The sequence below is a fragment of the Varanus komodoensis genome, unplaced genomic scaffold, assembly GCF_004798865.1.
Source record: "Varanus komodoensis strain SLA01 unplaced genomic scaffold, ASM479886v1 scaffold26, whole genome shotgun sequence".
NCBI classification, from domain to species: Eukaryota; Metazoa; Chordata; class Lepidosauria; order Squamata; family Varanidae; genus Varanus; species Varanus komodoensis.
In genome coordinates this window covers 6110349-6129654 of record NW_025335684.1, presented here as the reverse complement: position 1 = coordinate 6129654, position 19306 = coordinate 6110349, and the positions used below count along the sequence as shown (strand labels likewise).

Below are 19306 nucleotides of genomic sequence, written 5' to 3'. Positions count from 1 at the left end.
AACATTCCGAACACGACCTTTATTTCAACTGCGCCTATTCGAAGTTTTCACGGACTTCCAGCCTATGCAAGCCAGTGCCCTTTTCGAAGCGGCTTTTCCCTCGACGGTGCGGAGGAGGCCGCCCCGCGATCTTGGGCGGTAACCCCATGAAGTTCGAAGGGCTTACTCCCGAGTAATCCCCCACCGCAGGCTTTCCGCGGGAGTCCCTGGCTCCTCGATCGCCCCGTCGTCAAGGAAACGCCGCCGGGATGGCGACGCCCCACTGCGGGGTCACGTGACGCCGCGCGTCACACCGGCGGCGCTCTCCCCCGCGAGCCGCCGGCCGTACATGGGCACACATGTCCCTCGCCAGCCACCGTCCTTCTTTCCATTGTTGGCTGGGCAGGGGCGACGGAAGCCGACGAGGCGGGACGTCGCACGTACGCGCATGCGCGCTGGGAGGCGGCTCCGGGAGTCTCACTCCTGGCGTTTCTCGCCGCCCCGCAGTCATGGCGGCGGAGCAAGAGGCCTTGAAGGGCGGTGGGGCGAGCAGCAACAGCGGAAGGAACCGGGGCGGCGTTCAGCGCGTCGAGGGCAAGCTCCGCGCCAGCGTGGAGAAGGGGGACTATTATGAAGCGCACCAGATGTACCGGACGCTCTTCTTCAGGTAACGGCGGCGGCCCTGCGCGCGGTCCCATCTTCCGCGCCCCCCCTCCGCCGCCCGCATCTCTGCCCCCGCCGTCCCTCCTCTTCCAGACGCTTCTAATCACGCACTAGCCCTCGGCCAGGCGCACCGGCGCCCCCTCCCTCCGCCCGCGCCCTTTCCCCCATGCTATTGGCTGAGCCTCTTGCCTTTCTGGCGCTCCCGGCGCCCGATTGGTCCAAAAAGAGGAGGGGTTCTCGCGGGGAGGCTCGGTGGGTCTCCTGCGCAGGCCAGCGTGAGGGGCTGCGGGATGGGAGAGGCGCTTGGAGCTGTGTGTTCGCGTATCTCCGTGGAGATGCATGGACCTACGCACGTACTCGCGTGTCTGTGTGCGTGTGTGTGTGCGCGCGCGCAAAGATAAAATAGATGCTTCCCTCTCTCTCTCTCTCTCTCTCTCTCTCTCTCTCAAGATGGGCAATCAAGGGTTTTTGACTTGAGGAATGGGGTGAGGACAAGGGAAAGGAGTGAACAGTGAAAGAGATGCTAGAGCCATGCATATGTGTGCGTACGTGTGTACATACCTCTATATACACATGTACGCACGTGTAGATATGGATAAAATAAATGTTATATACACTCATGTGCATAAATACTCTTAAAATGGGAAGTCAAAGGGCTATTGCCTTTGGGAACAGGATGGGCTGAAAGATGAGAGGTGCTTAAAGCCATGTGTGTCTGCTTGCATGAATTTATATGTTTATGTGAGTGTATACACGTGTATCCGTGTGAGTGTGCGTGTAGGTTGATATTGCTCACATGCACGCACTTCAGATGGGCACTCAAGGTCTTTTGGCTTTAGGACTAGCGTGAGGTCAAGGAACGGAGGCTGAATGATAAAAGGTGCTTCAATTTGTGTGTGCGCACACACATATGAGTATAAACAAAAGTGCGTGTGTACTTGGGTACATGTATTTATTATTATTATTATTATTATTATAACATTTCTATGCCGCCCCTTGCCGAAACCTCGGGGCGGCTTACAACACGACATATTTGCTTAAGATGGAGAGTCAAGAACAGGGTGATGGAGAGATGAAAGGGCCACTGTCTTCCTCCAAACCTGGTATGAGTCTAGTTGTTATAGTGGATGTATTTCCTTCCTTTTCACCATCTTAACCAAAACACCTACATACCCATATATAGATCCTATTTCTGTTATAGTGCGTAGGAAAGGGGTCTTGCGGCACCTTAAAGAGTAGCACATCTTCTATAGTGTAAGCTCCTGGAGTGGTGAAGCCATTAGACAAATACATGGATGGTACTGTGCTATCAGAAGCTATTCATCTTGATGCCTAAACTGACACGCCATGTTCAGGAGGTCAGCCTCTGAGAACTGGCACTTTGGGGAGGCCAGCTATGTTGTCCCCCTGCCTGTAATCTTCTCTTGTTAAGTCTATTGCAGCAAATGCTAACTTTCATGCTGTGATAAATTTGTTAGGCTTTAAGGTGCCACATGACTAGTTTGTTATTTTTGGTGCAGATGACTAATAGGGTTACTCCCGCTGGAAGGATTATGGCATGCAGATATGTCATTAATCTATGCTCTCTTATTGCTATGGTTGTCATGTTACAGTTGCATCGGTAGTCTAGGCAGATGCCTGAGTCCGATGGAAGTTCAGTCTCAAATAGTGGAGGGACAGTGGGGAGGGGAGGACATAGGTTAATGCCATTGACTTAGTGACATGCACACAGGTATAAAGGGAAAAAAGAGGGTAGCAAGTAACAAAAACCTCTGTTAATCTTTTGTCCTAACAGATGCGTACCTTTGCAGAGGAACCATAGTTCAGTTCTTTGCATAGAAGGAGACCCATATTCTGCTCCTGTTGTGTCCCAATAAAGCATAGGTAGCTGATGACGGGAAGGGTCTCTGCCTTTCCAGCTGTAGTAAGCAATATTGGGCGAGATGGTGAAGAAGGAGTCTGATCTGTATTCTTTCTGCATTCCTAGCAGTGAGACTAAAAGACAGCGTTGTGCAAGAGGTGCACTGTGACATTTTTATGCACAGCTGAAATGTATATCAGATAAGGGTACATGTCAGTACCTCTTCTGGCCTGTTACAGCAAACACATGAAAAGGACTCCTTGTGGCATATTAATGATTAACAGGCAGCTTTTGCATGTGGGCTGGAGCCTATCCTGACAGATGATTACCCTCAGAACAGATCCTTGATGAGAGAAAGGTAAACAGGAGCCAGAAGGCGGTGGAATGTAAAAACTATGCAGTCTGTGACATTTCTGTGCAAAGATCAAGTGTATTCTAGATTAGTACATTGGCTGTTCACAAGCGCAGTCCCTGGAAATGGTAGAATGCCCATGCTAAGGACCCATTGGAAGGGTAATGCTGAATCACGCCTCGTCACGTGGAAGTGAGTGCCAAATACACACACACACACACACACACACACACACACACATATGGGCATTCCAGGTCTCTTTGGCAGCTTCAAAAGGGGTTGGAGAACCTACGGGGAGTAGGCCTGAAATCAGCTACTGACTCTGAACACTAAAGAGGGAGCTTCCATTTTCAGAGGCAAGAGCAGCCCCCTCAGGAGAAGAAGTTGAGGACCAAACAAATTGCCTCTTCTTGCCCATAGTGCAGATCACAGCTAAAAAAAAAAAACTGCTGGACTAGACTAGACAGATCCTTCATCTAGGCCAGCAGGGCTGTGCTTATAACATTGTGTCCACCTTTTCCCCATGCAAATCCAGCAAAGGGATAGATTTCTTACTGATCCTTGAGGAAGAGAAGACATGATTGTTTTTAAAGATGAAGAAATTTATTCTTCTACTCTTTTGTCAGCTGAATCTTACTTAATCAGACATAACTAACCAATTGAGTTTTGTTAATATTCATGCTACAATCAATCTGTTAGTCTTTATTTGGAGGTAAATCACTGATTTCAAAGTTAATATTTAATTGTGAATAAACAGACTTATAAACAAGGAGTTTTAGATCCTGTACTTGTTACAATAGGCTTATTATGTTTGTGATTTTTAAAAAATTCAACCATACTCTCTTGAAATCTTAAACAACTCCCACCCTTGAAACATGGGGCAGAGAGGAACAATTTGAAATATACCGCAATAAAAACAGCAAGGTAAGACAAAGTTAAAATAACACATTTTGTTAAAAAAAAAAAAAAAGGTTTTACTCCCATCAGTTAAAAATCAGTCCAGGTAATAAATATTGAACTGTGGATGAATCTGCCCAGGAAAGGAGTAAAGCGAATGTGGATTATTCCCCTCAAAAGCCCCATCTACAGCCTCTTGCTGTTTGCTGTATGCATAAGATTGGGGTTATGGATATGATGTATTAGCTGACTTTAAAGATTGGGATAATCAGTAAGAGGAGGCAGCCTATCAGGTTTAAGTCACCTGTAGCATTTTGCCTCTTGAGCTTGGTTAGCGATAACAGTTATAACCCATTCCCCATCACTAATGTGGATTCATCGGGGCAGAAGGTTTGGGAACTGATGCATTCCAGTTTAGGCATGTCTGTTTCACTGTAGTTGAAATGCTAATGGATAAGTAATCCTTGGTTATCTTCAATACACACTCAGTATCCAACCTGTGGTTACAAGCTGATGGGTGTGATGGGAGAACAGGCCACAGTGAAGCACTTAGTCCCAAGCGCCTTGATTCAGTGTGAGAGCTATAAAGGTTGAAAGGCATTGTTCTAGAGCAAGAATACAGGCTCAGTATTGAGATGGTCGTGGCAGCTTTGGTGGCCTTCCTGGGTTTGGAAGCTAGAGGGGAGAAGGTTTTAGAAGTGTGAGCTAAGAGGAGCTCTGTCACAGGTCATGTGCCTCCGCAGAGGTCTGACCAAAACTGAGCAAGGGTATGTGGGTGAAGGAGTGTCGCCAAAAGCCAGCAGTTTGTACACTCATCTTTCAGGTTGGAGTGGATAATTACTCACTTCAGCTCTCCTCTTTACTTTAATCTGCAGCATTCCCCTCCTCCAGCCAAAACAAATCACTGATTGGGAAAACTGGATTACTTGGAGTGAGCTTTGCTTAGATCTCAGTGATCCAAGTTCAGCGTGTTGCTTAGAAAGAAATTCAGGGCCTTGTGAAACATGAGCTGTTGTGCAGAAGCCATTTTGAGGTGGGGTTATTGGCATTCGGCTGCTGTATGATCTAAATGTGTGGCAGAACTGCTTCAGCTGTGCTCTGATCACACTGGTGGAATCAGCGCCACTTTCTCGGTCCCCTAAAGATTTGCTGCTGTATATAAAATCTGCTGCTTTGCCCTATTCTCTCCTCCCTCACCTCTTTCTGGTAGCAGCTACACTTCAAGAAAAATGCTGTTTCCTTACCCAAATGTCATTTATGCATGAATGCTACGACTACAGCAGGTAGGGTGAAACCTTTTCTTGGCCAGGGTACCAGCTGTGCTAGGAGTTGCCTTGAGATTAGACTGGAAATCTATCAGTGTGCATCACACAATTAAAATAATATACCTGTACTGTACAGCTGATTCTAGAGCCACAAGCTCTTTTCACAGTTTATTTAGAATGAAAGCTGTGATTGTTATGATGTAGGATTTAATTGTAAAATGGAGGAGTACCAGCTCTTCTAATTAAAACATTAGAGTGCATATTTCCCCCTGACTTTTCTTAAAAAGATCTGCATAACAGGGTTGGTTTTATTCATGATTTTTTTTACCTTCTCTGATTCCTAATTCTTTGCAATAATTTTAGTATTTGTATTTGTCCTGCCCCCAAGCATTTTTCCTATTATATCTTTGCAAGCAGGCCTTTGAGAGATTTTGATGAGAGATTGCAGTTGACCAAAGACTACCTAATGAGCTTCATGTTTCAGAAGAGATCTATACCACCAGCTTACTCCTCACTTCAGAGAGTAGTTGTGTTAGGCTGTTGCAGTAAAAACAACTGGATCCTCTAACATTATATGCTGTAATAAATGATAAATTTTTTACAGCATATGCTTCACTTCAGCTGGGATTGATCATCCATTTCTGTCTTTACTTTCCTCTGTACCATTTCTTTCATCTAAGTAATACAAAGCATTTTGCAGTGATCAAAAAGTAAAATTTAGAGCATTTGCTTGGAAATATGTATAAAGCATTCTGAAAGCATCACCTGCTACAGAGAAGCCATACTGCAAAATGTTCAGTCTGCTGTACTACATTCTTTCAGTGCTTTAAATGGAAAATCAAAATTAGGCCACATTCTTTAAAAAGTTGCTGGACCATGTATCACAGGAGCAGCTTACGAAAATGGGATATAGAATATGATTTAAAGAATAAGAACCTGGTTAAAAGCGTGGTGGGTGGGAGGGGAGAGCAGGAAGAAAAAAAAATTCATAAAACCTTAACATCTGGTTTGAACTTATTCATCCCAATCCGGTTCTAGTCCTACATAAAAATGGCATTTTTGCATGACCGTTTGCTGCAGAGTGGAGCCACATCAGTGATTCCATGTGGATTGGCAGCATCTTTAGCTAGATATGCACCTGAATCTTCTTCATAGCTTCCTAGTTCCTGATCATGAAAGTGATGCGAGTGACACAAGCTTACATCTACCCAGGAATCTTCTTATCTGGATAAGAGCAGTTGAAGGAGCTTAGCGAAATAGTTACAGATTCCAGGCATAGCTGATAAATGCAAGAAGCTGTTTGTGTGTTTACCTATGGGATGGGCTGACATGAGAAGTGTCAGGATGCCTTGAACATGTTTGCCTTCCCAGCTTGAATTAATCCAGCAGCGACAAAAAGATTCAAATATATATGAACTGGCAAAAAAAGACTGTTGCGCCAGATTTTATTTCTTTATTTATTACACATGCATTTCTCTGTTCAACTGCTAGTAAATTCCTACAGAGGAAATGGTAGTTCTGTATCTCATAAGAATTCTTGTTCAAAGTGCTAAAGGATTTGAAAGCAGTCTTATTTCTGCTCCACTGCAACCCAAAGTCTCACTTACAGTGTTGGGTTGACAGGTAATAAATTTCTCAAGAACTTTAGTATCTGAATATTGGACTGCAGGGATGAACTTGTGTTGGTGCTGACCATGAAATGATAGGAATTAAACCTCATTGTACAAATCTGGTAAAAAGCTATCATGGCACTTGTAATGGTTTGGTAGGAATTACTGCTTCTATACAATAGTGCTCCAGGATGCTTTCAGGCCCTGCAAAACAAAACTTGGGTTTGCTGTCTTGTCCCCAAGTGGATAGCTACAAAGTGCTTTACTCCTCTAAAAGATAGTTTTGCTGGATTATTTCTAATTCAGAGAAACTTCTGTTTTCCTGTACAGTTTATCCTTTTGTTAATGTGGTACAGCTTCTCTAAAGTAAACTGATAAAAGGAAAAAATTGCATATTATGAGTTATTAATTACAGCACAAACATGTGTTTCATTTTCTTAGGTGTGCTAATATTCCAGAATAATGAGGAATGATTCATTGTTTGGACTCCTAACAAAAACAATCAAGGTTATAATTAAACCATGACCACAGTGATAGTGTGTGCCACCCTGTCTGTGTGAAGAAGATGGAATTTGACAGCCTTTGAAACTTAAGAATATGCATGTCTTAAGCATATTTAGGCAGAAGTCAATGCTACAGTTCCCAGCTTCCCTCAACTCCCATGGCCTTTCTCCTGCCTAAGTACGCATCAGATTTAGCAAATTTGTTGGCCTAACTGCCCCTTCCCAGTAATTCAGTGGGGCCATGGAAATAGAATGGAAACGGTCTTCCACTAAGAACCAAGGAAGAAAATACCATCCTCTGATTTGGTTCAGTTTTGTGATGCCAATGTGCAGCCCAGCCTGATCCACTGCATGGCACCATGATAATATTTTGATTACACGATTTGTGATTAGATCATGGAATCAACAGAAACCCTGCTTTTAAAAAATAGTGTCCCAAAGCAGCAACTTAGGCAAGAGTGAAAGCGTGCAAAGAATCACCAGATTCTGGGAATGTTTTAGTGAATACTTAAGGGTTACAGAAACTCATTATGTCCTGGTGCTTTGGGGCCTTTACATGACAAGGGGCAACACTCTCCTTAGTAGACTTCCCACAAATACCGACACTGTCTTTTTTTATGCGTACATATCCTGAACGTGACGAAAACCTTTGTATGAGAAAGGTCAAGAGAAGATTTGTACCATCAGTTTAACCATTATAGGGGGAACATTAATTTCTGGTAGTCCTTTGCGAATGGAAGCTGCAGTTGCTGGCACAGAGAGACTGTGGTGAAGACACTGCGCATTCATGGCCACGTGTGTCTCAATAAACCGGAAACATCAGAAATAAGGGGCATGCTATGGTAGTTTGGGGAATTTAAGAAACCGCTGTGGGCTCCATCACAACTGGTCTAACTGGTGGGTTGCCGTTTGGCATCTCCCTGTCATGTCTTGGATCGAGGCTCAGCAGAAAATTTTGTTTTGTGTCTCTTGGGTGCTGCAAGTCGCTTTCGTAAGGGATTGGCTGGTTCAGCTAATTGCCGGTGGTGCAGTATAGCTAATGCTGCTTTTAAACATGTTCCAGCAATGCCCGGGAGTTGCTTCCTTTTACATAAATCCTCGTTAACATCCACTGGTATATATATTTGTTAAAATTATTCGCCTGCTCCATAGAAATTAAGGAATGGAAAAGGAAATAGGTTTTTTGTGCCTTTTGACAGGTAAAAGACTGATAGTACCAACTGGAAGAATAAATAGTCAACTCCTATAAAGCAATGGATTAAGGACCTTTCAACATGTTTGACATATGAGCTGGCGACATACAGATGCCAACTTTGCTTGCTTGAATATTTGCTCCACTTTTGTTCATGCTTATCTGTGATTACTAGACAGTTTGTTTGTTAGTTTGTTTAAAACTTTTGTATGCCGTCCCTTGTGCCTTGGCATCTCAGGACGGCTCACAATCCATAAATTGTAATACAATAAAATCACATATCTAAATAATATAATTCAGTAAAAATTTACATAAAAGACAAAATCAAAGTGACTGTTCAAAATGATTAAAGTATTAATTTTTAAAATAGTGATTAAATAAAAAGGTTTTGATCTGGCACCGAAAGGAATATAAACTCGGCGCCAGGCGCACCTCTCCGGGGAGTGCATTCCACAATCTGGGCCCCACCGCAGAGGCAGTAGTTTGCATTTCATGTCCATCCATATGCAAGTAATTAAATGTTTAAAAATGTGCTGGGGGAGATGCAGTTACCTGTAAGAGGGGCGCCTTCACAGGTGACATTGAAAGTGCTGCATCGAGCACCCCACCCTAGGAGGTGCAGAGTCGCTGGAGACGCCAAGGTGTGTGGTCACATCACAGGAGCTGTGGCTGCTGCCTATGTGATGAGAGTACGAAGATCGGGTGGTGCTCTGGCTGAAGTCACGCAGGCACTCAGCCGCCAGGATCGCGAGCATCTGCCGTCAGTGTAGTTCTGCTCCTCCGTGTCCGGCCGGTCTCTTGCCGCTCCGTTCCCCACCCACAGTGCCGGTGTTAGCGAGCATATGGCCCCGGGTGCAGCAAGGGCTGTGCTGTGCTGAGGTGCCAGGAAAAGAAAAGGGCACCCGTTGACGATCCCTGCTGTGTTGGCTTCCCTTGATGCTGGCTTGGCACGCAAATGCCAGACCAAACGGCCATCTGCCTGTACTTTTCCCGTCTGGCCAGATTTACCGCAACTGTGAGTCTTGACTGTGGTTTGCTGCCACTTTGCCAGATGCCGCCCTGTGCTTTGGGATTTGAGTAGCGGGAAGCAGCAGCCTGGAGGACGCCTCCTTTGTGAATGCCGTGTACACAATGGTGATGGCTAGTTAAAATCAGAGGATTGGCAGATCCAGAAGAACAGGGCCCCTTGATGGGATGTGGTCGTTTCTGCAAGTCCAGGCAACTTGGAAGAGGGCAGGCTCGGGACAGATAGTGGCATCCCTCTGGCTAATCCGCCCACCCCCCTCCTGCTCGTGTTAGCCTCCCCCAAAAAGTGCTGTTTGCCTTTCCTGGAAAGTGCTTCCAGCAGTGTGGGGAAGAAGAGGCATTGGAAGGAAGGGGGCATTTGCGATGTCTTTTAAGTGCTGCTGCCAAAGAATCCTGGGCCCAGCTTGGTAGAAAGCCAGTCTCTGCCTTCTTTTATGTATGTTGGATTGCTATTTGCACACTAGTTCCTTGGGGTTGGGTGGAGAATCGGTGCTATTTCAGCATTAAAGGTGGTGGGCAAGGCCAGCAGAAGTGCAGTGCTTGGCCAGGGATCAGCTGTTAGTGCTGAGCACTCTCTGCAGCTGCCTGCATTGGTGGGGGCGGGGGGGGGTTCAGTTGCCGAGATTGTCTTGCACTGAGAGGGTAAATGTGTGAATCGGGCTACTCGATGAGGAACACTTGGTAGGTGTGAGCATATACAACTGGTGGGTGTGGTGTGGTGAAAGTGCTGAACGGGGGTCCTGGGAGATCCCCCTTCTCGTCTCCACCCACCCTTGAAGTTCACTAGGTGGGCCAGTCACTCCCTCTCAGGCTAGCCTACATCACGGGTTTGTTGTTGCGAAGGTAAAGTGGAGCTCTGTAAGCTACCTTGGCTTCCTGACCAGAGGGGAAAAGTTGTGATATAAATGCCATGTAGGAACAGCAACAGCAGCAACAATGGATCTTTCACATGGTCACCTTCCGATGGGTGTGTTTGGTAAAGAATATAGCATCTTTTCATCTGCAGTTTGAAAAAATCACGGTTCATTCTGAGCAAAGCCATTTTCAGTCATTGGAAAGCTGTTCTCTTTATGCCATATTCTGAATATCTTTCCCTCCTTCCACACATGCATCCGTGTGTTTTGCAGGTACATGTCTCAAGGCAAGCATGTGGAAGCCAGAGAACTCATGTATTCAGGGGCCCTGTTGTTCTTCAGTCACAATCAGGTACGACCCATTCCAAATTGTGTGGAGATTATGCAGTAAATGGTCCCTGGCACTGACAGGTCGGGTGGGTGCTAACGGCTCCTGGATGGTCACCGGGTGTTGTGATTTTCAGGCAGCCTAATGCTCTGCTGTGTAAGCACTTACCTTGGAAAAGTAGCTGGTAGTCCAGACAAGCTCCAGGATGGCAGAAGGCCACAGCGGACATAATCTCACTGCCTTTATAGTGGCTCCTTGACGTCGGGGAAGAGGCCGACTGGAGCCACAAGTGGTTTGATGCATAGTGCTGAGCCCAGGGCAACCCTGAACTGGCTGCTTGGATTCTCTCTCCCCTCCCCTCCCCACCCCAAAGGCATGCAGGGTTTTAGGGTTCAAAGAGTAGCTGAGACAGTGTACCATGTGACCTGGGCACCCCACGCCCCCATGTTAAAGTGACCTTTACAGCTAGAAGAGAGGGCACTTGGGCGGCTGCATTGACAGAGCAGCACCAGCAGCTCAGGTGAGGCATAACCGCACCCTGACTAATTACTCCATAAAATGTTGCCAGATCTGCTCTGCTTATCGAGACAGCAACCTTCACCACCTCCAGGTTTGACTCAAACCTTTCGGGAGACTGAAGAGAAGTCATCAAGCAGCATGCGAAAGACTTGGCCTCTTTCAGATGTATAGTTTCGCATGTTTCCCTCCGAATGTCTGTGGGCTTGCTGCGCCGTTGTATCTGTTTGGCATTTCTTCTTCTGTGTTTTCTAGCAAAACAGCGCTGCTGATCTGTCCATGCTAGTTCTAGAGTCCCTGGAGAAATCGGACGCAAAAGTTTCAGATGAACTCTTAGGTGAGAGGCCTCCTCAGTCGTCTTCATTGCCGCACCTCTAGCGGGCCGATGTATAACCACTGGCGCCATCTCTTTAGATGCATTTTTATTGTGCTTCCCCATCGGCCTGGTCTTGGAGGACGTGGAAGCTGCCTTTCTAGAACAGACCAATATCCATCTAGCCCAGTATTCCATTTCCAACAGCAGCCAGCCAGGCGCCTCTCAAAGTTCACCAACAGGCCATGAAGAGAACGGTCATCCCGCTCTGTCTGTTTTCTGCCCTGTAATCGGAGGATGGCTCCTTCTGTACGCTTGGCACTTCTGGAGCTCTGTAATGGATGGGTAGGGATTTCTGATAGGTTGGTCTTCCACTGGTACCACATCACTGGAAAAGACCATCTGAATGAGCTGACCATGGTGCTGAACAACTACCACTGTTTGTAGGTGGAGCGTGATCTTTGGCACTGTCCTCTCCCCAACACAGGCACAGCTTGTAATGTCTGCACAATAATTGACCTCTTTGCCGTTTTGATGGACAGCCACGTCTCCAGTCCGCTTGGCGATGCTCTCCCTTCTCATGGGCCGACCTTTTTGTCCTTTGCTTGTCTGATTCGGTAAGCATGTGGTTGATAAAGCTCTCCTTGCAAGCGGCCCTCTGGAAATCCTGTGAAGAGGGGTTTTTCCCCACCTTGACTGCCCACCCCCAGGGGTTGTGTGAACAGGATCAGGGCTGGCAGAGAGAATGTGTTCTGTGCGTCCTGCCGGCGTGTTCCTGGGACCACGCTCCAAACTGCAGGCCTTGATCCTTGGCAGCATTCTCTGCCTGCCTTTGACTCTGGTAGTTTCAGGACAATGCTGTTAAGCCATTGGACAGGAGATTCTTTTTTTCCCTCCATCGCGTGCAGCGAAAGGGTGTGGCTGCTGGCACTTCAGCGGAGAGGTCAATTAAGAGGTTCTGGCCAACCTCTAAATAAAGCAATTTGTGTTTTAAAAGTCTAACTGTCTTGAGAGTTTTTCTGTCAGCTGTGTTAAAGCACAAAGATGCAGTTGATGTAAAGCACACATACACACACACACGTGCTAAGCTCTGTCTGTCATGATTGCATCTAGAGAACCTGGCAAAAGTCTTCAGCTTGATGGATCAAAATTCTCCGGAAAGAGTGGCCTTCGTGTCGAGGGCACTAAAGTGGTCCAGCGGGGGATCTGGAAAACTCGGGCATCCAAAATTGCACCAGCTGCTAGCCATCACATTGTGGAAAGGTAGGATTGGGTCCTTAAGTCCGTTAGGAGCTTGTTCTTCTAAGGTTCCAGACCTTGTGACCTAGACCTCAAAGAGTTCCAGGCTTCAGAGAGACTTTCTCGTGCCGTATGTCAAGCCATTTTGGAAACCGAGAAGTACAGCCTGTGATATCGCATAGGGAGCTGGTTTGCCATTGTAGGAGAAAGCAAAAAAATTCCGCTGGGCACATTCAGCCCCATGGGAATGCTTAAAATAACTACCTGGGGCTTGCTGTTCATTTTCCAAATATCTTGTTTTTATTCTGTTCTGCCTTCGTTCTGGTTTGCTCAGTTTTGTTCCACTAAACCCACGCTGGCCCTGTTGCCAGAGATTATGGCAACCTGGATTAGTGCGTGTGCTCAGTGTCTGACTTATTTTTAAATCCAGGATGAAGACACCAGCGATAAATTAGAAACCTGGCAGCGTGTCTCAGTGGATTTTTTTAGGAATCTGATCCCGCTTGTCCACAAAATGAACCCTACCCACCAGATTTGCGTTAGCGTGCGATACAGTTCAAAGAGTCTAATGCCATTGAAAGGGATTTAATTACAACATATGCCTACCATATATTCTGCACTGCAAGGTTGTTCATATTCTCCATGGCTGCTCATGACCCATCAAGCTCGGTTATGCAAGAACATAAATTTGACAAATCTCAGATTTGCATTGTGAGATTTCCGTGGCAAGCACTGGTTTTGTACATGGAAGAGAGGGCACGCAGGAGGAGCCTGGGGAGGGGTGCCGGGGGGGGGGGGGGTTCTGCATGTTTCTCATGTCTGACTGCCCAAACAGGCTACAAGCTAACAGGACTAGAAACTTTTTTTTTAAGGTTTTTGTGATTCTCACTTCTTTGTTGCATGCTAAAATAATCTTATCAGCTTGTTCAAGTTTTCTGCAGAATTTCTGTACAATAAAATGGTTCCCACCAAGGCCATGAAACCTGAGAGATGACTGCTTTTATGATCATCGTCTGAAGAAGAGGGCACATTGATCTCTTTCTGTCTCTCTCTCTCTCTCTCTCTCTCTCTCACTTCTCTTTTAGAGCAAAACTATTGTGAATCCCGATATCACTTCTTGCACTCCACAGACGGTGAAGGATGTGCGAACATGTTGGTAGAATATTCCTCATCCCGGGGGTATCGTAGTGAAGTGGACATGTTCGTAGCTCAAGCAGTGTTACAGTAGGTTTCTTGCCACTGCCTGTCTTCTGCCTTTTCTTCTCCCGCGTTCCGTTTTGCTGAGCAGCGAGTGAAAGGGGGAGCAGCAACATTTGCAAGCTTCAAGACATGAGGCTAGTCTAGAAGTTGGATAAGGACATTGCAGTTCCCTCAGTTGTCCGGTTAAAATGAGCTAAAGGAGGCATTTTCCAGACTTTTGACTATTCCAGTGCATCGAGTATGGAATTGTTGAGTTATTAAAGCACCTTTCTGCCAATGCACTCAAGGGTTTGCAGTGTAAAATAATTCCTTACAACACAGTAAAGGGAACGGGAAGATGCAGGGAAGGTGAAGGAAAACCAAGTAGATTCAGGTATTATGTCTGCATGAAGTTGCTCTTGGTGGTCTTGCACCAAGAGGTGACTGGGGCTCAGCTGAGCCAGGAATGGACGTGGCTGCTGTCTCATGTCAGCTTCCGGGATAACAGCCACAGGTAGAAATAAGTCCAGATAGTGAGTTGGTGCCTTTGCATCAGCATTTATATGTTCCATTTAAAATGTTGCATGCAACTGTGTTATCGTATCGATCCACGCAACAATCCTGTGAGGTAGGACAGTTTTATTCTCCCGCAGACTCAACTTGGGTGGGAATGACTAGCGAGGCCGCCTGTTCAGAATGTAGGGCAGGTGAGAACTGTGGCCTTCCACACTTTTTCCTGAAACGCTTCACCAGTGTCCGTTGCAGGAACACCCTTCTCTTTTACTAGTCTCATCCTCTCTTTGAAATGGCGATGCCAGTGGTCATTGTGAGGACAAGCCGGGCCTCTCAGGATGGGGCCTTCTTGTCCTGGAACTGATACAGTGGGGCTTTTCCCCATTGCTGCAGCCCGTCATGGGTTAATTGACCCAGTTTGTGGGGACATGTGCTGTGGGTGAGCCATTTCCATTTTCTGTAAACCCGCAATCAGTGTGATCAGATGTCAGCGTGAGACACGCCAGTCTGAAAGCTCTGGATTGTTCAGGGGCTAAACAACCCAACAGCTAACCCAGCAGCAGACCATGGGTTAACCATTGTTTAGCCCCTGAGCCAGGGGTGGCGAACCTGTGGCACACATGCCACAGCAGGCATGCAGAACCCTCTCTGCTGGCACGCGAGCCAAGTCGCCCCAGCGGCCGAGCATCGGATAAGCGTGCACAGAGGGGCCATGCGCATGCTCGGAAAGGAGTAGTGGCGCCAGGTGATGACGTCACGAGCCGCGACTCGTCCGAGCTTCCACATGGCCAGTCAGTGCACTGCCAAGAGTGTGTGTGCGTGTGTGTATATACATATTTGCTTGGACTAGCTGAAAGTTGTTCCTTCTAAACTAAAACCTCAGTTTTCAGGTGTTATTGCCCTGTTCGCACCTGGCGATAAATAAGTGGGGTTTGGGTTGCACCTTGGGCACTCTGTCCCTGAAAGGTTCGCCATCACTGCCCTAAGCCCTGGCAGCCTCCACTTGCACTGCCTGGAGGTTGTTTGCAAGCTGTAGGTTAAATGAGCCACGATTTGCCATTATGCCTTGCAAATTTTTGCTTCATCTTTCTCTAAGAACAGTGGTGTACCTTATATTTTCTTTTTCAGATTTCTCTGCTTGAAGAACAAAACCAGTGCATTAGTGGTTTTTACAACATACACGCAGAAGCATCCTTCCATAGAAAGGGGCCCGCCCTTTGTACAACCCTTGCTCAACTTCATTTGGTTTCTACTGCTGGCAGTTGATGGGTACGACTTTAATTTCCACCACCAAGCAGAAAGCCAGCTTTTTCCCCTTCATCCTGATTTTATATCATGTGTTCCTTCTATTTTAGGGGAAAGCTAACAGTATTTACAGTATTGTGTGAACAGTATCAGCCTTCATTGAAAAGGGATCCCATGTATAATGAAGTAAGTTACTTTTAAACCTTCAGCATTTCATTCCATACAGTTATTTTGTACCAGTTCGCTCCTGAATCTTCAGTCCCATATATGGCTCTTGTAGCTGCTTGTATCACAATAAACCAGTGCATTAAAATGCATGCTAAATTAAAAACAAAAAACCAACACCCTTAAGGCTTCGGCAAGGGGCGGCATAGAAATATAATAATAATAATAATGATGATGATGAGTTTAGGACAGCGGCTTCTGAAACAGAACTCTGAATCAAAGAGTAGAAATTCACTTCTAAGCTTCACCACTCTCTCAAGTGTTCTTGTCAGAAAGCATTAGCATGGGAAAGCGTTCTTAAAGCATAGCCTGGGAACCTTTCACCTCGGCGTCTTATCAGACAAAGGCACAAAGGGCTGTCTGTGTGTGGTACTTTTTAGAATCCAGAAGGAAAAAGAATACATGCATAAAGCAGTTGAAGTATTCCGAGCAATTCATATTTTCATTATCCCTAGGGTAGGCCAGCATTATTGTCCAAATTTTGCACATCAGGTACTGACCCTGAGAGAAGGGTAGAATCCCTTGAGGCCACCTAGCATGTTCATGGCTGAGCTGGAATCTGGACCAAAAAAAGCATAACCGCACCTAGGAAGCCATACCACAGACCAGCCATGGGTAGCCATAGTTTGATGAGATAGTCATTCACCCATTCAAAGCTTTTAATACCATCCACGACCTAGATCTCGGGGCAGTTTAACAGTAAAGCAGAATAAAACAAAATAAAATGCAGCATCCTAAATGATGTCTAGCAATAAAAGCCATATTAAAATGACAATCAAAGCTTAAAATGTTGGGGAAATAAAAAGGTGCCTAAATATGCTATAATTACAGCCACTGGTAGGCCTCCAGAGCTTGCTGTGACATGGGAGTCAAATTATGCAACATTTGCAATTATGCAAAATTATGCAGGCGGCGACATACACAGAACTTTAAACCGCAGTTCGCATGTGCTGTATTAAGGGCTTTTAGCTGTAGGAGGACTGGCCTCTGGTGAGTCGCAGCTTGCTTGGCTCAGCTAGGAAAGCGTGAGGGATGCATTCCAGGGGTGAGGAGCCATCGGATTCCCTGGGCTTGGCCGCCTGGACTCCTGTCTGCCTTGCAACAGCCCCGGGCCCAAGTTCCTGGCAAAATCACCCAGTGTTCACACCAGAACCAAATGCCACGCAGTTGGCATCCCTCTCCCATGTCACATTCAGCAGCCCGGGTGTTTCGGAAGGCCAGACCACGCTTTGGATCCTGATCAGTGGATCATCAACGCCGCAGCTTGCGTGATCTCCGACCTGAGCTCGTGTTGACATTTGCTTTCCCTTTCCCCTTTTTAGTACCTAGACAGAATAGGACAGCTCTTCTTTGGTGTCCCACCCAAACAGACATCGTCCTATGGAGGACTACTAGGTGAGTTTCACTTAAAGGACCACAGGGACTCCCATGAAGTGACAGGACAGCGATGCGCTGCCACCCCTTGCTAATTTGACCTATGTTACTGGACAAAGCTTTAGGGCTTGTGGGGATGGAAACCTTATAGGAGCACGAAGGCACATTATACCAGTGGGGGTCTGTGCCTTACGAAAACGGAGATCACACCTGTCCTGCGCTGCTTAGAACTGTGCTTTCCAGCCAGGGCCAAATGATCTCTTGCCAGGCGCTTGGGGCCTCACGCTTGCCCTCTCCTCAGCGGCCATTGCCTTGAAGGAGCGGATCGATCCCCATCATCCCACAGGCGCTTGCCTGCCTGTCTCAAACGGTCTGTGGGCACTCGCCAAGGCAGGGGCCGTCTCTGACGTTTCCCCGTGTCCTGTGCTTCCACCCTAGGCAATCTTTTAAACAGCCTGATGGTAGCTGGGGAGGAGGAGGATGGAGAAGATGGGCAAGAAGACAGCAGCCCCATCGAGCTGGATTGACCCCTCCCAGAGCTGCTTGGAATCTGGCTGTGTGCTCACTTTCAAACAAAACAAAACAGACACGCTGAGAACGAGTCCTGCGATCGCGTCTCAACATGTCAAAGGGCTCCTCTGTTCTGTTTAAAAGAAGGTTGCTGAGATGTTCATAATGTTTTGGTCTATATTATTTATGTAAACATGCAGTGGGGTACCCAAGAGAACCAATTTGGTGTGATCGTTAGTGGACCTTTGATAACGTTGGCTGGTGACGGACCGAGGCGGAGCTCTCTCTGTGATTCCGTAAGCAGTATTCCCGCTTCTCACAATCACACTAAATAAAGCTGGAACTTGCATTTGTTGCTTTATATTTCTAAAAAAAACAAAAACAAAAAACCCTACATTTTTGTTTCAGCAAACTAACAAATTAAGCTCTTGATTGTCGCAAAGGGGTGTCCCAAAAGGCAGGGCTTTAGTTTCTTGAGAGGAGATCCGTAGACCCAGTGCCAAAAGCATTTCGAGCCAAAGAAGATGCCATACAAATTTGAGAACCCAACCAAGAAATACCAAATTGGTTTCCATGGTAGAAAAGTACACATTTTGGAAACCCAGGAGGATGCTGAATAGTGTGTGCTGTGGACATCGGTGAGGCCTTGCACCACTGCCGGGCATGTAATTTGACACCACTGGATCATGTGAACACCAAAGGCATAGCCAAGTAGAATGTCTCTTATTTCGGTGATGCTGTATGTGTTTGTACTGTGGCTGAAATACTTCTCATTCTCTGGGAGATGGTTTAATTCTGTGACTCTTCAGCTGTCTTGCTACAACCCAGCCAAAGCATCTACATTTTGGCAGAATCAGCATGCAGACATTTGAAACAGGGTGAACCTTAAAAGAAGGGGGTGCTGCGGACCTTTGATATTTATTTTTATGGGATGACTTATTGACTCATTTTAACACTTTATGTAAAGAAAGAACAATGAAATTACAAGTAACTGCAAACCACATGCCTAGACTTCACAGACGCTGTCTCCATTAATACACACACCAGATGTTAGCTGTATGATTAAAAGATGAAAGGGGAAAACACTTTATTTTTTCACATTTAAAATAAAAGGCTTAGATTAATACAGTGATCATGCATGAGGGGAGATAATACATTTTTATTTACTGTAAAAATAATTAAAAGGTTGAATTTGTGTTAATTGTTGAGTATTAAATAAATACTTTATACTGGGCTCTCCAGCACTGTTGCCTTTCGAACACAGTTGTGGATCAAGTATTTTTGAAACCTCTGATGATAACCTTAAACAGTGACTTAGCCGAGTTTTTGGTTTCTGCAGCAACTAGCCAGGCGTGCTGGGAGCTGTCATCCCGTTTTTTCCTGCATAGCATTGTGCCCTTAATACCTTTTATATTGCTTTTCAGTGAATGGTGTGATGGAATCCAAGCAGGAGAACCTGCAAACAAATCTTGCAGCGCTGAGTGCTCCTGTTCCTTCCCTCTTCATTCCTCTGTGCCATTTCCCCCCCCCCCACCACCACTTTCCTCTTCCTCCTCCCCCCACCACACCGGCAGCCAGCGTTCTGTGACTCACAAGCAGCTCCAGTCCTCCCTGGCCATTTTTGGAGGGTTTTAAAAAAATATTATTAGTATGCCTGCTAGG

At 46.2% G+C, this 19306-nt stretch overlaps 1 protein-coding gene across 1 annotated transcript; it reads left to right on the top strand.

Moving 5' to 3' along the window:
* Positions 1-433: 433 nt before the first annotated feature.
* On the top strand, positions 434-18878 carry GET4 (guided entry of tail-anchored proteins factor 4). The gene is made up of 9 exons (XM_044433258.1): positions 434-646; positions 10476-10554; positions 11302-11383; positions 12473-12622; positions 13684-13822; positions 15419-15559; positions 15646-15721; positions 17083-17155; positions 17573-18878. The coding sequence occupies exons 1-9, from the start codon at positions 489-491 to the stop codon at positions 17659-17661; spliced, it is 987 nt and encodes a 328-aa protein (XP_044289193.1). The 5' UTR covers positions 434-488; the 3' UTR covers positions 17662-18878.
* The last annotated feature ends 428 nt before the right edge of the window (positions 18879-19306 follow it).

Coding starts and splice junctions, on each gene's coding strand:
- GET4 (XM_044433258.1), top strand. CDS start 489: ATGGCGGCGGAGCAAGAGGCCTTGAAGGGCGGTGGGGCGAGCAGCAAC. Junction 11,384..12,472: donor AGTTTCAGATGAACTCTTAG/GTGAGAGGCCTC, acceptor GATTGCATCTAG/AGAACCTGGCAAAAGTCTTC. Junction 13,823..15,418: donor GTAGCTCAAGCAGTGTTACA/GTAGGTTTCTTG, acceptor TTTCTTTTTCAG/ATTTCTCTGCTTGAAGAACA.